Raw genomic sequence first — 15,671 nt, forward strand, 5'->3', positions numbered from 1 at the left:
AATGCATGAATTATCACACAAGGTTAGCCTCAAGAGAAACAGATGAAAGACAGAGATGAGGAGAGCGGAATATGCAATGGAAGATGAAATATCATCGGAAGGAGAAAGGATTAATCAGGTAGAATCATTCAAGTATTTAGGAACTATGCTCTCCAATACAGGGTCTTTAGAAATAGAGTTTAATGAAAGATTGAACAAAGCAAATCAAACAATGACTAGGCTATAAGTAAAATTTGGAAATAAAATCGCTTGAAATTGCTCATAAAAATCAGGCTATATGTCAGTTTAGTGAGATTGTCGTTACTGTATGGACATGAGTCATGATATGACAATGAAACAATGCCCAGCAGATTTAGTATATTAGAGAACAAAACCCTCTGAAGAATATTGGGAGTTAAATGGCAGGACAGGATTATAAATTACACTAGAAGGGAGATTACTCGAGGGCCATATGTGGATGAAATCATGGTAAGCAGTATTATTTTTATTATTATTATTGGCTAAGGTACAACCCTAGTTGGAAAAGCAGAATGCTATTAGCCGAGGGGCCCCAGCAGGGGAAATAGCCCAGTGAGGAAAGGAAACAAGGAAAAATTAAATATTTTAAGAAGAGTAACATTAAAATAAATATGTCCTATATAAAATATAAAAACTTTAACAAAACAAGAGGAAGAGAAATCAGTTAGAATAGTGTGCCTGAGTGTACCCTCAAGCAAGAAAACTCTAACCCAAGACAGTGGAAGACCATGGTACAGAGGCTATGGCACTACCCAAGACTAGAGAACAATGGTTTGATTTTGGAGTGTCCTCCTAGATGAGCTGCTTACCATAGCTAAAGAGTCTTTTCTACCTTTACCAAGAGGAAAGTAACCACTAAAAAAATAAAGTTCAGTAGTTAACCCCTTGAGCGAAAAAGAATTGTTTAGTAATCTCAGTGTTGTCAGGTGTATGAGGACAGAGGAGAATCTGTATAGAATAGTCCAGACTATTCGGTGTATGTGTAGGCAAAGAGAGAAGGAGATTGTTTGGCATACACTTTGCACTCCCCAAGAGAGATTAGTTCACCAAAAGTTTAGCTGGGCTCCACAAGGTACTAGAAGAGTTGGAAGACCCCGGCTTATATGGTTGAGGACTGTGAAGTATGAAGTGAGAGATGATGAATGGAGGGGTATTAAATTAAAAGTTCAAGACAGAGACAACTGCTGAAATCTAACCGTGGCCGTTTGCGTCAATTGGCGTATGAGGAGATGATATATACAGTATATTTATCTATCTATCTATCTATCTATCTATCTATATATATATATATATATATATATATATATATATATATATATATATATATATATATATATATATATATATATATATATATATATATATATATATATATATCACCCACGAAAAGCATTTAATACCGAATTATATCTTGGGAATATATATCCACTTGAAATTCATTTTATGGTAACAGCTTCTGGGTGGGTAGAGATTCGACCCCCCCCCCCCCCGGTGGGCCGGAAACCATGCCAGCACGACTCTACCGACTGAGCTATCTCTCTTGATAGCTCAGTCGGTAGAGTCGTGCTGAGATAGCTCAGTCATCAAGAGAGATAGCTCAGTCGGTAGAGTCGTGCTGGCATGCTTTCCGGCCCACAGGTGGGGTTCGAATCTCAACCCGGCCAGAAGCTGTTACCATAAAATGAATTCCAAGTGGATATATATTCCCAAGAGAGAATTCGGTATTAAATGCCCCTTTCGTGGGAGATATTATCATTGATTAAAATCACGTGTGATTGTGATATATATATATATATATATATATATATATATATATATATATATATATATATATATATATATATATATATATATATATATATATACCAAGGCACTTCCCCAATTTTTGGGGGTTAGAGAACATTAAATAAATGAAAAAATAGGGGGACCTTACCTCTCTACATTCCTTCAAGCCTGACAAGGGACTCAACTAAGTTCGGCTGGTACTGCTAGGGTGCCTCAGCCCACCATCCCCGGTTATACACCACAAATGAAGCTTCATAACGCTGAAACCCCTACTGTTGCTACCACCGCTATCATCCAAGGCAACCTGAGGAAGCAGAAGGGACTACCTGAGCTGCGTCACAATCGCTCGCCATTCATTCCTATTTCTAGCACGCTCTCTTACTTCTCTCGCATCTATCCTCCTATCACCCAGAGCTTTCTTCACTCCATCCATCCACCTAAACCTTGGCCTTCCTCTTGTACTTCTTCCATCAACTCTTGCATTCATCCCCTTCTTTAGTGGACAGCCATTTTCCATTCTCTTAACATGGCCAAACCACCTCCACACATTCATATCCACTCTAGCTGCTAACTTATTTCTTACACCCGTTCTCACCCTCATTTCTTCGTTCTTAACCCTATCTACTCGAGATACACCAGACACTTCATCTCAAACACATTAAATTTCTGTCTCTCCGTCACTTTCATTCCCTACAACTCTGATCCATAAATCACAGTTGGTACAATCACTTTCTCATACAGAACTCTCTTCATATTCATGCCCAACCCTCTATTCTATACCACTCCCTTCACTGCCCCCACACTTTGCACCCTTCATTCACTCTCTGATGTACCGTATATCTACTTCCACTCCACCATTTGCTGCAACAACAGACCACAAGTACTCAAACTGATCCACCTCCTCAAGTAACTCTCCATTCAACATGACATTCAACCTCACACCACCTTCCCTTCTCGTACAAATCATAGCCTTACTCTTACCCACATTAACTCTCATCTTCATTCTCTCACATACCCTTCCAATTTTTGTCACTAATCGCCAAGCGTCTCCACGTCTGCAACCAGTACAGTATCATCCGCAAACAAAAACTGATTTACCTCTCATTCATGAGCATTCTCGTCTACCAGTTTCAATCCTCGTCCAAGCACTCGAGCATTCACGTCGCTCACCACTCCATCAACATACAAGTTAAACAACCATGACGACCTCACACACCCCTGTCTCAGCCCCACTCTCACCGAAAGCCAATCACTCTCTTCATATATATATATATATATATATATATATATATATATATATATATATATATATATATATATATATATATATATATATATACATGCACACATTTATATATATATATATATATATATATATATATATATATATATATATATATATATATATATATATATATATATATATATATATATATATATATATATATATATATTGTATCATTATAGTTTTATAATGATAATTATTGGTGTTGGCTATGTTGGTTAATATAGTCTGTGCATATTAAAATTCATTTGTTTGCACATGCGCGTTAGAGACTACTGGTGAAGGTTTCCAGGACGGTGGCTGTCTTTGGACATACTGGTTGAGGTTTGTGGTGGTGATGGTCACGTGATCAGTTGCTCCTGATATGAGGTGTGTATTACTTGGTTTAGTGGTTAGTGTAACCTAACATGTACGATTATTTATATTGTTGATGAATACTTTTCAGTACGATTGTACTCATTGTCAAAGTGATTACGAGGTATCAAATTATGCATAAATTGTGGGATTTTAACTGGCGTTCATTAAAGTTGTCTTGTTACTAAGATTTACAGCAGGTGGCGTGTTGGTATAACTCGGTAATTGGTGTTATGATGATTAAACGATGTACTGTTATATTTTACTATTTGTGTGTTGGGACTGTGCTATATCATATTATGAATTGGTTAATATGTGTGTGTGTAGTATTTGAAGTTTTGTAAATGTTTGCAGTTAAATAAAAGGACGGAAGCACCGTTCGAGAAGTTAATTGGTTGGGTTTAATGAATTCCCAGGCCGCCGATGTCGTAAATGATGTAAGTGTTAAATTGTATTAATTCGCTTGTCATGCCAAGAGTATATTTATATTTATATTTAAATAACGGAATTGAATTTATTGCTAGCTGCTAATATTTGAACAAATTTTGTTATCACTGGACATGTATAAAATTTTAAATGCTTCTGTATAAATGGTGGAATTTTGGGATTGAGCATTGATGTATTGGCTGAAACAAGTTTTTGTATTTTAGGTTGAATCCTGTTCTAATAAAAGACTTGATGCAACAACGTGTTTGGTGACCTGGCGAAACAATTCAACATCATCGATATGGACCAACTGAAGGTGGATCGAGGGGTGGCCAATGGTCGGTTCACTCGGAAAGTCAACGTAACGAAGGAGAGGTTGGCAAGAGACGACCCACCTGCAGTGTTGAAAAGTTTGCTTGCAGAAGTGGAAACTGCTTTCAGTGACCTTGAGGTGAGACATGATGCCTATTATTGCGAATTACTGAGTGCTAAATCAGGAATGGCCGAATTAAAGGAAGCAGAGATATATATTTTAGAGTGCGAAAGAACTAAATCTGAACTGGTGTCCTTGATCATTAAAAGATGTGGCGATAGTGAAAGTAAGATGGAAACTCTTATCAAAGTGAAACGTCTCGACCCACCTGAATTTTCTGGTGATATGAGAAATTATGGTACTTTTAAGAGGGATTATATGAGGTTGATTGTGCCTTTTTATGGGCAAGATGCCTATGCTCTAAAAAAATGTTTGAGTGGAGAAGCGCTGACTTGTGTGGAAGGAGTAGAAGATGAATTTGAAGAGATGTTCCGACGCCTTGACGATAAGTATGGTAATCCTTGTAAGCTAACGGAGGCTATTGTGAGTGAATTGAAAAGCCTTAAGCCTCTGAACGACGGAGATTTGAAGAGGTTAGTTTACATGATAAAGGTGGTTGAACGTGCTTGGTTGGATATGAGAAAAATAGGTCTAGAATCTGAGATGAAAACTACCTCTATTGTAACGTTGGTGGAGCGTCTTCTTCCTCCCACTTTAAAACGCAATTGGGTAATAAAGTCGCAAAAGGTAGGAAATGCTAAAGATCTTTTTGAAAATTTACTTCAATTTTTTTTTACAAGAAAGGAGAGTGTGTGAGTATCTTGAAAGTGATTTGCGGTGCTCGACTTCATCAAAAGTAGTAACAAATAGTGCTTCTTGTGACAATACAAGTGAAAATGTGAAAGATGACCTGGATGAAATGAAATTAATTCAAGGTCAACATAGTGCAATGATATCAGAGTGTTTAACCACAGTATCAAGGTTAGCAGCCCAAATGTCAAATAATCCTGATGTCAAGTGCCCTCCTAAATGGTGTTGGTATCATGGTGTAGACGGTCATTCCATTTATGATTGCTATGCCTTCAAGAGTTTGAGCAATTATGATAAGTTTGCTCAACTCAAGAGAAACAATGCATGTTATAAGTGTGTTAACTTGGGCCATTTTTCTAAGTTTCGCAATGTGTCTGGTGTCAGTTCTTGTGATGTAATGGTCAATGGTAAAAAGTGTGGTAGGGAACATCACAAAATGTTACACTCTCTTCTATATAAACCTACTACTTTCACTGATGTAACTAGCAATTTGGTGTCTAGAGATGGTCATTTATTAATGGTGAGTGGCTTAAGGTATCACCAAAATGATATTAATGTGCTATGGGATAGTGGTAGCAATGTGTCGCTAATCAATCATCAAAAGGCCCAAGAATTAGGACTTAACGGAAGAGATGTGCAAATAACCATAACCAATGTGGGAAATAAAACTGAGACCGTATCCTCTAAAGAGTATACAGTTCCTGTGGTGTACATCTATGGAGTGAAATGGGAAATTATTGCCTTTGGTATAGATGAAATAACTACTCCTGTTGAGAAAGCTGATATGAATGTCGTTAGTTGTTTGTTCAAAAGTTTAAACGGTCTTCACATTTCAAGACCCTTTGGAGTAATACATTTATTAATAGGCATTGATTACTGTGTCCTTATGCCTCAAGTTATTGAAACGAATGGTAACCTTCAACTCATGTTAAACCAATTTGGCTATGTTGTTAGAGGATTTCACCCGCAATTAACTTCCCACTGTTATCAATCCAATGTCAGTGTAAGAATCAATCACATAGATATTACAGACGTCAATGAGATTACTTCAGTTCCCAGGAAAACCGTTAAAGACGTGTTGGATAATTACATAAGTATTGAGAGCCTGGGTACTTCTTGTTACCCTAAGTGTTCTGGTTGTAAATGCGGTAATTGTACCCCTGGTCAAAGTAATTGTACCCTTAAAGAAGAAAGAGAATTGGCTCAAATATCACATGGTTTATCATTTAATTCAGATAAGAATAGATGGAGTGTCGCTTACCCCTGGGTAAGAAATCCTAATCTTTTACCTAATAATGTGTCCCTTGCAACAGCTAGGCTAATAGCCACGGAAAAAAGGTTGACCAAGTTAGGACTAGGTTATTGTACGTCCTATCAGAATCAAATTCATGATATGATTTCACGGGGGGTAGCCAGGAAGCTATCCGAAGATGAGATATATAGTTATAAGGGACCTATATTCTACATACCCCATACTGAAGTTCTAAAGCCTTACTCTAGCTCAACTCCCCTTCGGATAGTGTTTAATTCTTCTGCTAGGTATATGAATTTTTCTCTAAATGAAATGTGGGCGAAGGGTCCTGACATGCTAAACTCACTTTTGGGTGTTTTACTTAGGTTCCGAGAAAATGAAGTAGCATTTGTTTGTGATTTAGCCAAAATGTATAACACTATCTCTCTGTCCTTATTTGACCAGCACTGTCATAGGTTTCTTTGGCGTGATTTCAAGGTTGATGTTAAGCCAGATCATTATATGTTGACTTGTGTCCCATTTGGGGACAAACCCAGTGGAACTACTGCTATGCTTGCTTTGAAATTAACAGCAGAGATGAGTAAGGATGAATACCCTGTAGCTACGCAGATCATTGTGAATAATAGCTATGTTGATGACATATTGGGAAGCTGTGACAGCATAGAGATTGCAAACGAACTGATGAAACAAATTGAAAGGATTATAGGTCGTGGAAGTTTTAAAATTAAGCATTGGATTTTATCTGGCAATGAAAATCATGAGAATCCCAATGTTAAAGTGACTAAAAGGGAAAAGGAAAAGGTTTTAGGAATTGTGTGGGATCCTCATAGAGACCGGTTAGTATATGAAGTTAAAATAAATTTTTCTCCAAAGCATAGGAAAATTCATACTGAACCTAACTTGGCGCCAGATGATCTCATGGTTAATGTGCCACAGTATTTAACTAGAAGAATGTTGTTAAGTCAAATCGCATCTCAGTATGATCCTTTAGGGCTAGTTTGTCCGGTAACTTTAAGAGCTAAATTGATGATGAGACAACTAATTTCCAGGACAGAGGGGATTGAAGGAAAAGTTAGCCATTATGATTGGGATAGTGCAGTGTCGACAGATATTAGGAATGAGTGGTTAAGTTATTTCCAGATGTTGTTTGAGCTTCAGTCTCTCAGCTTCCCTAGGTGTGTCAAAGTAGAAGGTACCATCGGTAAACCAATGCTGGTGATTTTCTCTGATGGGTCTAGTTCTGCATATGGAGCATGTGCTTATGTGCGATGGGAATTGTCTGATGGAGGATTCTGTTCCAGGTTGCTAATGGCAAAATCTAGGCTTGCACCACTCAAACAGTTATCCATTCCCCGGATTGAACTATGTGGGGCCTTAGTGGCAGCTAGAATGAGAGAAACTATAGTGAAGGAAATGAATTTTGAATTTGAATCGGTGATGCACATTGTTGATTCTGCAATAGTTCGTGCCCAGATTCAGAAAGAAAGCTATGGCTTTGGCACCTTTACTGCTACAAAAATTGCTGAAATTCAAAGTAAAACCGATGTGGTAGAATAGTCGTGGGTTTCAGGTGATAACAACCCAGCAGACTTGACCACCAAACCTGCTAAGCCGATCGATTTGGGTCAAGAATCAATGTGGCAAATGGGGCCGGCTTTCCTTACTCTCCCAATCAATAAGTGGCCAATAAGGAAAGATCATATTGGTGATTTGCCTGACAGGGTGGGTGTCTTTGTTTCGCACACTTGTTTTACCGTGAATACTGTAGAAATGTCTTTAGTGTTTCAAATATCAAGATTTGAAAGTAGTCAAAAATTGCTCAGAGTCACTAGTAGAGTCCTTAAGGCTTTCAAATTTAAATCGTTCAAGGGAATATTTCAAACTCCTAATATAGATGAAATCTATCAAGCAGAGATGTTGTGGGTGAGAAAAATTCAATCCACACTTGGTAAAGATTGGGAGTTCTGATATCGCAGACTTGGCCCTAGTGTAAATAAGGATGGTTTAATTGTGGTAGGCCAACGTATTCCTAGGTGGTTAAAGAACAATTATGATCAGGATGGGTTTGTATTACTCTCTCCTGATCATGAATTTGTCTAATTATATGTAAAAACCATGCATCGTCAATTTCATTCTGGAGTGGAAAACACCCTTGCGAAAATTCAGTCTAAGTTTTGGGTACCAAGAGTTCGGAACATGATCAAGTCCGTGAAATTTAAATGCGTAACCTGTAGGAAGTTGACAAAGGAAATAGCCGGGCAAGTCATGGGACAATTACCTCTAGAGCGTCTAAAACCCTCCCCACCGTTTGCTTATACTGCTCTTGATTTATATGGACCTTTCTTTATCAGGGATACGGTTAAGGGTAGAACTAAAGGTAAAGCCTATGGGGTAATCTTTAATTGTTTATCGACCCGTGCAGTTCATTTAGATCTAATTGAGGGTTATAGTGCAAAAGATTTCCTTGATGGGCTCCGTAGATTTGTATCACTCCGAGGATGTCCTAAAGAAATATATTCTGATAGGGGTACCCAATTAACTGCTGCTGAGAAGGAACTAAGGAATGCAACAGAGATTTTTAAGATAAAGTGGATCTTCAATGCTTCTGCTGATGCACCTTGGCAAAATGGAGTCAAAAGGAGTTTGACCATAGCTATTGGTGATAACATTTTAACTTTCAGTAAATTACAAACCACCCTTTATGAAATAGCAAATTTACTAAATGAAAGACCCATTGGTATAAAACCCGGCTGCGATCCCGAACTAGGAAGGTATCTTTGCCCAAATGATCTTTTGCTTGGGCGTACACAAAATGCAGTCCTGAAAGGAGAATTTGAACGCTTCCCTAGTCATGAATCAAGATTGAAATTTCATGAAGGCATAACAGATACTTTTTGGAGAAAATGGATGCGTGACTTTTTCCCCACTATGCTGATACGTCAAAAATGGCATGTAGAAAAGCGTAACTTGCAAGTAGGGGATCTTGTATTGTTTCAGGATAGTAATGTGGTGCGGGGTAATTGGAAGTTAGCGGAAGTCTTGCTGGCAGATAAGGGTAAAGATAAGAAAGTTAGAAATGTCACACTGAGGTACAAACCAATAAAGTCTGGTATTACATACAAGGGAGAAATGGATGTAATTGTGAAACGATCTGCTCATTGAATTGTAGTAATTTTGCCCATCGAGGAACGTCTCGATCTACCATAGTTTAAAATTAACATTTATTTGTGTGGTTATTTAAATTAAAAGAATTAGATTTGACTTGACAGTCATATGATGGTAAGAGATTTAGTTTTGTTGGTGGTGGAGTGTATCATTATAGTTTTATAATGATAATTATTGGTGTTGGCTATGTTGGTTAATATAGTCTGTGCATATTAAAATTCATTTGTTTGCACATGCGCGTTAGAGACTACTGGTGAAGGTTTCCAGGACGGTGGCTGTCTTTGGACATACTGGTTGAGGTTTGTGGTGGTGATGGTCACGTGATCAGTTACTCCTGATATGAGGTGTGTATTACTTGGTTTAGTGGTTAATGTAACCTAACATGTACGATTATTTATATTGTTGATAAATACTTTTCAGTACGATTGTACTCATTGTCAAAGTGATTACGAGGTATCAAATTATGCATAAATTGTGGGATTTTAACTGGCGTTCATTAAAGTTGTCTTGTTACTAAGATTTGTAGCAGGCGGCGTGTTGGTATAACTCGGTAATTGGTGTTATGATGATTAAACGATGTACTGTTATATTTTACTATTTGTGTGTTGGGACTGTGCTATATCATATTATGAATTGGTTAATATGTGTGTGTGTAGTATTTGAAGTTTTGTAAATGTTTGCAGTTAAATAAAAGGACGGAAGCACCGTTCGAGAAGTTAATTGGTTGGGTTTAATGAATTCCCAGGCCGCCGATGTCGTAAATGATGTAAGTGTTAAATTGTATTAATTCGCTTGTCATGCCAAGAGTATATTTATATTTATATTTAAATAACGGAATTGAATTTATTGCTAGCTGCTAATATTTGAACAAATTTTGTTATCACTGGACATGTATAAAATTTTAAATGCTTCTGTATAAATGGTGGAATTTTGGGATTGAGCATTGATGTATTGGCTGAAACAAGTTTTTGTATTTTAGGTTGAATCCTGTTCTAATAAAAGACTTGATGCAACAACGTGTTTGGTGACCTGGCGAAACATATATATATATATATATATATATATATATATATATATATATATATATATATATATATATATATATATATGTGTGTGTGTGTGTGTGTGTGTGTGTGTGTGAGGTAGTGTTCTAATAAAAATATCCAACTTGCATCAGATAAGCTCAACAAGTGTTTCAACGTCAATGTGTATATATATATATATATATATATATATATATATATATATATATATATATATATATATATATATATATATATATGTGTGTGTGTATATATATATATATATATATATATATATATATATATATATATATATATATATATATATATTAGTGTTCTAACAAAAAATAACTGGCTTGTAACATACAGGAAGCTAGTTGCAACATTCGTATCATGGTTTATTTGAGGGCTATTTGTTTTGGCTCCCCCTTTAAAGTAGACTACTTACAGAGAAATTACATTGTTATTTGGAATAATAAACAAGGCGGTTCCATTCACCCAAAAGCTCTTATATTCATCGGCATGGCTTCTGGCTATTCTTGTCATTTGGTCTGTATTTAATATTTACCTAAGCGTTGGTCATTAGAGATACAATTTGCTTATTTTCCTTGAGTTATACAATTCAGGAAGGTAATTATGCTCATTCCGAAGGCAATGCATTATTCTGCAATGTTGTTCCACCTGTAATCATTTGCTAATTACATTGAGATAAACACAAACGTGGAGGGGAGTGAGTTGGATTTCATTCTTATGCGTGTTTACGTCACCCATGTTATATTGTGATAATGTACATGATGCTGTCGTACGTATGTACATGGCGCACCCTGCATAGAAATTATCTGACAGTAGGTGTGTCTAATCAAAATGTATCCTAAATATCATGAAATAAAAGGATATTTTTCCCTTATTTATGAATGATTGTACTATGGTTATTCTTTTCATTTATAGCTAGATTAGTATAGCAAACGGCAAGTTTATATGCGATCCATAAAGTTTGTCTTTGTTATATACATTAAATGTACTATAAATTGTATCCAAAACTTTGGTTGCATTCCACATTTTCTCAACAATTCCCTTAAGGAGGTTTGTTTATTACAATCCCTGATTTTTCCGTCTAACACTCGAATTAATCAGTCTCATTTACCCAGCTCCTCGCATTGTGTATATGCGTTTAGGAATTGTATAAGAAACTCTGAGATGTCAAAAACATTAATATGTTTGTAGCAAGCGTTTTCTTCGTAATTCAGCAATTTGATTTATATTTCTTACGTAAGTGAAATTGGGAGCGTGGATGTATCTTGTGAAGATATATTCATACCGTAATTTTTAACAGCAACCAGAACGATCATGAAAATTAAAAGCAAATCTGAATATCTCATCCTTTCAACAGAAAGGAGGTTTATCCTTTTTTTTAAGGAAATATTATATCAGAAACGCGTCTCCTTCATTAAGTAGTCCTATCATCCGTCCTGATGGACACGTCATTGAAAAAGGTAACAGTATTGTTTCTCTCAACTCATTTTTCCATTTGCTGTTTCCGTCTTCTGAAATCCAGTTTTTATGCTTCGGTAAATTATTGGTATATCAAATAGTAACCCTTTATATTTTGTGATTCGATCTCAGACTGATAAAATAAACATTGGGATATTTTGGGAGATATTTGTTATACTGTTTCCAGTATCAGCAAAGAATTTCGATACACTTTTTCATTTGTTCAGCGAGAACTGTAGGAAAAATTATAAAATTGAACAGATTATTTATCAGGAAATATCAAAGCACTTCTCGCAGAAAATAAATCACTGACATTCTTAAAAATTAGAAGAGAGCAAAGGGAGAACATAAAACATCCTCCAAATCATTCTTCAGCGGAAGATTAAAGACGCGAGAATCTGCGAAAAAGAAAGCGACTAAGCCAGACATTGGCCGCATCTGTGCAGCATCTCGGTGCCATTTGGGGTGGGCGGGTAAATGGCTGCCTAACGAGCATAACTGCATCCACGTCCAAAGTCGCGAAAGCTAAGTGTTTAAAGGAGGTCCCCGTTGGGAACATGTGTGCCGCTGGATAGACCAACTTGGGACCAAAGTGCTCGACGTTTAGGCCAATCAGTGCTGGTATTGAATCGATCCGAATTCCCCTAAATTCATGGGGAAAAGGAGGGAAAAGTCACTAGATTTAACCCAGAATTTAGGGAAAATATAATTTTCAATATACTGAAGATTAAACTCCACCATCTCCAGTAATGATTGTTAACTGACTGAGATGGCATGAGCGAGGGGCTAATCTAAGGTTTTCGTCCCCAACTGCTGCCCAGTCGTGTGAAAGGAGGGAACAAGAAGAAGTGAAGGAGGAAGAAGAAGAAGAAGACCCTTGGGATAAGAGCTGAATAGTTCCATCTCCGCGTTGAAATAAGAGATGGTTAGATAAACTGAATACTGCCGCCTTTTTTTCCCATCTTTCTGTTCTCTTTTTTCCCCGCCCCTTTTCCCCTATATTGCAATGCATATTAAACAACTAGAGAGAAAGCAATTGCAGCATTCTATCTTTTTCGCTGCTAAAATTTCATTCACATGCAAAGTTTATGTTTGTTTAATAGAGATGTTATTTCTTGAAGTATTTGCGTCCACAGTGAAGTGAAATGATTTTGATGAAAATTAATCTGAATTGTGTTAATAACAATGTTATAATGAGAGACATTGAGACACGAGAGAGAGAGAGAGAGAGAGAGAGAGAGAGAGAGAGAGAGAGAGAGAGAGAGAGAGAGAGAGAGAGAGTTTAAACTACCATGATTTTAAAGCTCTCTTAATGAATGATGTACTTTCAAGTGAAGTTGAATATCTTGAGATCAATATCCTTTAGATATAATTAATTATTCAATTTATACGAATTTATCTTCGACACCCAGTGAAGGTGGAATCTTTGCTATATTAACGAGTAAGTGTTATCACACTTGGCATCCTCATATTAACTTTGATCATCTATAAATATTTTCATAAAGTTGACTGAATCAACGGTAATGAATTTACCTATAGAAATTTTCAAAACATTATGAGGAAAATGAATGCCACAGGGTTGGGTCATACGAACGGGGAAAATGACTGCAATTAAACCATTTTGAATGACTACCACATACTGGAAATTACACAGCACATGTTTCACAGACACTAATACATTGTAACATTTTTTTTCTTTTCTATTATATATCTCGCTCTACACCTCAGTTTCAGACTGTCTTTTCATGAATTGATGTGTTTGAATTTTTTTTTTACCTTCTTCCTCTGAAAGTCATGTACATAAGCCTGTTGTATGTTGAAATAAAGTTAGTTGCATTCGCCTCGCCTTTCAGTTACAGCATAACTGCGTGCTCGCAAGAATCAAATGTGATCTATTAGCCCGTTAGAATTTAAACCAAGATCTTCCTAGTCAAAGTAAACTAATTACTATTCAACTTACTAAATGGGATAAAAGGGAATAGGGATGGAAGGTAAGGAAGAATAAGGGGCAGAGGGAGAAAGTCAGTTTGTCAGTGCTCAACTTTTTCCGAAGTCGGAGAAGTTGGTTTATTAGCGTGATAAGGAGTGACGGGAGGCGAAAGCCTCCCTTGCCTGCCTGCTGGCCTTAACTTCGAAGCGAAAGTCGAGAAGTTCGATTATTGCAATACACACCACCTTTGGGGTTTCTTATTGCTGCAAGAGAGAAGAAAAGTGAAACTCCGTGAAAGCTTTAACTCTATTCTCGGCGCCTCAGATCGCCCAGATCGAAAATGTTTGAAAAATTCACCTTAGTGTGAGGCCGTTGCGTTGACCATCGGTGTTAAAGAAAGCATCGTTGAAAGATGACTGGTCATTGAAAGTCATCATTCATGGAGACTAAAATAGTCTTTTATGATAAATGTTTAACACATATATGGTATGATAGATAGTATGCGCCACACATGCATTTGTGCACAAGCCTACATATGTATTGTTTCCTGAGATCTTGTGATCGTAAATGAATGAATACCATTTACATGAAGATAAGAGACTCAAATATGGCAATTGTACATATCTTTTTAATAATGACCCTGCAAATTACTATAAGGTATATCTTTTACTTGAGATTCGATGAACTTTTTATGGCAATAAAACTTTTATTTTAATTCCCTTAAAATAAGGAAGAGGTTAATGCGTGAATGCACAGCGAATGCTGATATACAGGTTCTTTGGACTAACCTCTATGTGAAAAAAAAAAAAAGCTAGATACTGAATCTGTCCCTGGTAGAGTTCGAAGAGTAAAGGAGATTGGTTGTGATTGGATATTTAGATGGAATTGTAGGTAAGCAAGAAAAAAGATCCTATTGGGGATTAATGAAAATGTGGATAAGCTCGTGAATACGTGTTCGAGAGGGGATGTGAACATTGTAAATTCATGATTTTAAATTATTATATTTTCCAAAATTATGTTAGCTCAAAGAAGAGGAGACACAGCGTTAATAAATGTAGCCGATGAAATAAAGGTCATTGGACGATTACCTAAACTTTAATTCATTGAAGCAGAGTTTAAGATAGATAGAAGTTAAATTTAGATCTATATGAAATAAGATTTTAGTGAATAATAGGCTTTCCTTAGAAACCAAGAAGTGCTTTTAGCATTAAGTTAGAACGCAAAATTCCAAAATGGGATCAGGTCAATTGAGTAATATATTTCTGTTAAAAAATTGGTGAAAATGTTTGATAAAACAAGTAGTGTTAAATTAATCTATTAGTTTACTGAGACAATAAAAAAAAATAGAATTCAATTGCCTGGAATACAGAGCTAAATAGAAAATAAGAGGGAAGAAGCTGGCAAACAACAAAAATATAGACGTGTAAAAGTTAGTAATTACATTCATGAGAATAAGATATTCGGGAAGGCAGTGAATACAGAGATAATCATTATGAGCAAGGTTCTCAAAATACCATATACTTACAGTAGGTTGATATAGTGACTGTTTTGAAGATTTCTTGAATTTAGTTTGTATATATATATATATATATATATATATATATATATATATATATATATATATATATATGTATATGTATATATATATATATATATATATATATATATATATATATATATATATATATATATATATATATATATATATATATATATATATATATAAGGAGAGAGAGAGAGTGAGAGAGAGAGAGAGAGAGAGAGAGAGAGAGAGAGAGAGAGAGAGAGAGAGAGAGAGAGAGAGAGAGAGAGAGAGAGCT

General features: G+C 36.1%; 2 protein-coding genes and 1 long non-coding RNA gene across 3 annotated transcripts; all 3 read left to right on the plus strand.

The window, feature by feature from the left end:
- The first annotated feature begins 3,280 nt into the window (after positions 1–3,280).
- LOC137642075 (uncharacterized) lies at positions 3,281–4,211 on the plus strand. Its single transcript, XR_011044636.1, has 3 exons — positions 3,281–3,457; positions 3,797–3,879; positions 4,093–4,211. It is a non-coding gene; the product is annotated as an uncharacterized lncRNA (long non-coding RNA).
- A 156-nt stretch (positions 4,212–4,367) lies between these two features.
- Positions 4,368–7,800, plus strand: LOC137642970 (uncharacterized). The gene is made up of 2 exons (XM_068375830.1): positions 4,368–4,774; positions 4,986–7,800. Exons 1-2 carry the CDS (start codon positions 4,368–4,370, stop codon positions 7,798–7,800), a joined length of 3,222 nt encoding a protein of 1,073 aa, XP_068231931.1.
- Positions 7,801–8,439: 639 nt separating this feature from the next.
- LOC137642971 (uncharacterized) lies at positions 8,440–9,405 on the plus strand. Its single transcript, XM_068375831.1, has one exon. The coding sequence runs from the start codon at positions 8,440–8,442 to the stop codon at positions 9,403–9,405; it is 966 nt and encodes a 321-aa protein (XP_068231932.1).
- The last annotated feature ends 6,266 nt before the right edge of the window (positions 9,406–15,671 follow it).

Source organism: Palaemon carinicauda, chromosome 6 (genome assembly GCF_036898095.1).
Source record: "Palaemon carinicauda isolate YSFRI2023 chromosome 6, ASM3689809v2, whole genome shotgun sequence".
In the NCBI taxonomy this organism is placed as follows: domain Eukaryota; kingdom Metazoa; phylum Arthropoda; class Malacostraca; order Decapoda; family Palaemonidae; genus Palaemon; species Palaemon carinicauda.

Excerpts from the sequence above, each read along its gene's own strand:
- LOC137642970 (XM_068375830.1), top strand. The coding sequence starts at position 4,368 with ATGGCCGAATTAAAGGAAGCAGAGATATATATTTTAGAGTGCGAAAGA. Across the intron at positions 4,775-4,985 it reads AACGACGGAGATTTGAAGAG|GAGAGTGTGTGAGTATCTTG; the intron begins GTTAGTTTACAT and ends TTTACAAGAAAG.
- LOC137642971 (XM_068375831.1), top strand. The coding sequence starts at position 8,440 with ATGATCAAGTCCGTGAAATTTAAATGCGTAACCTGTAGGAAGTTGACA.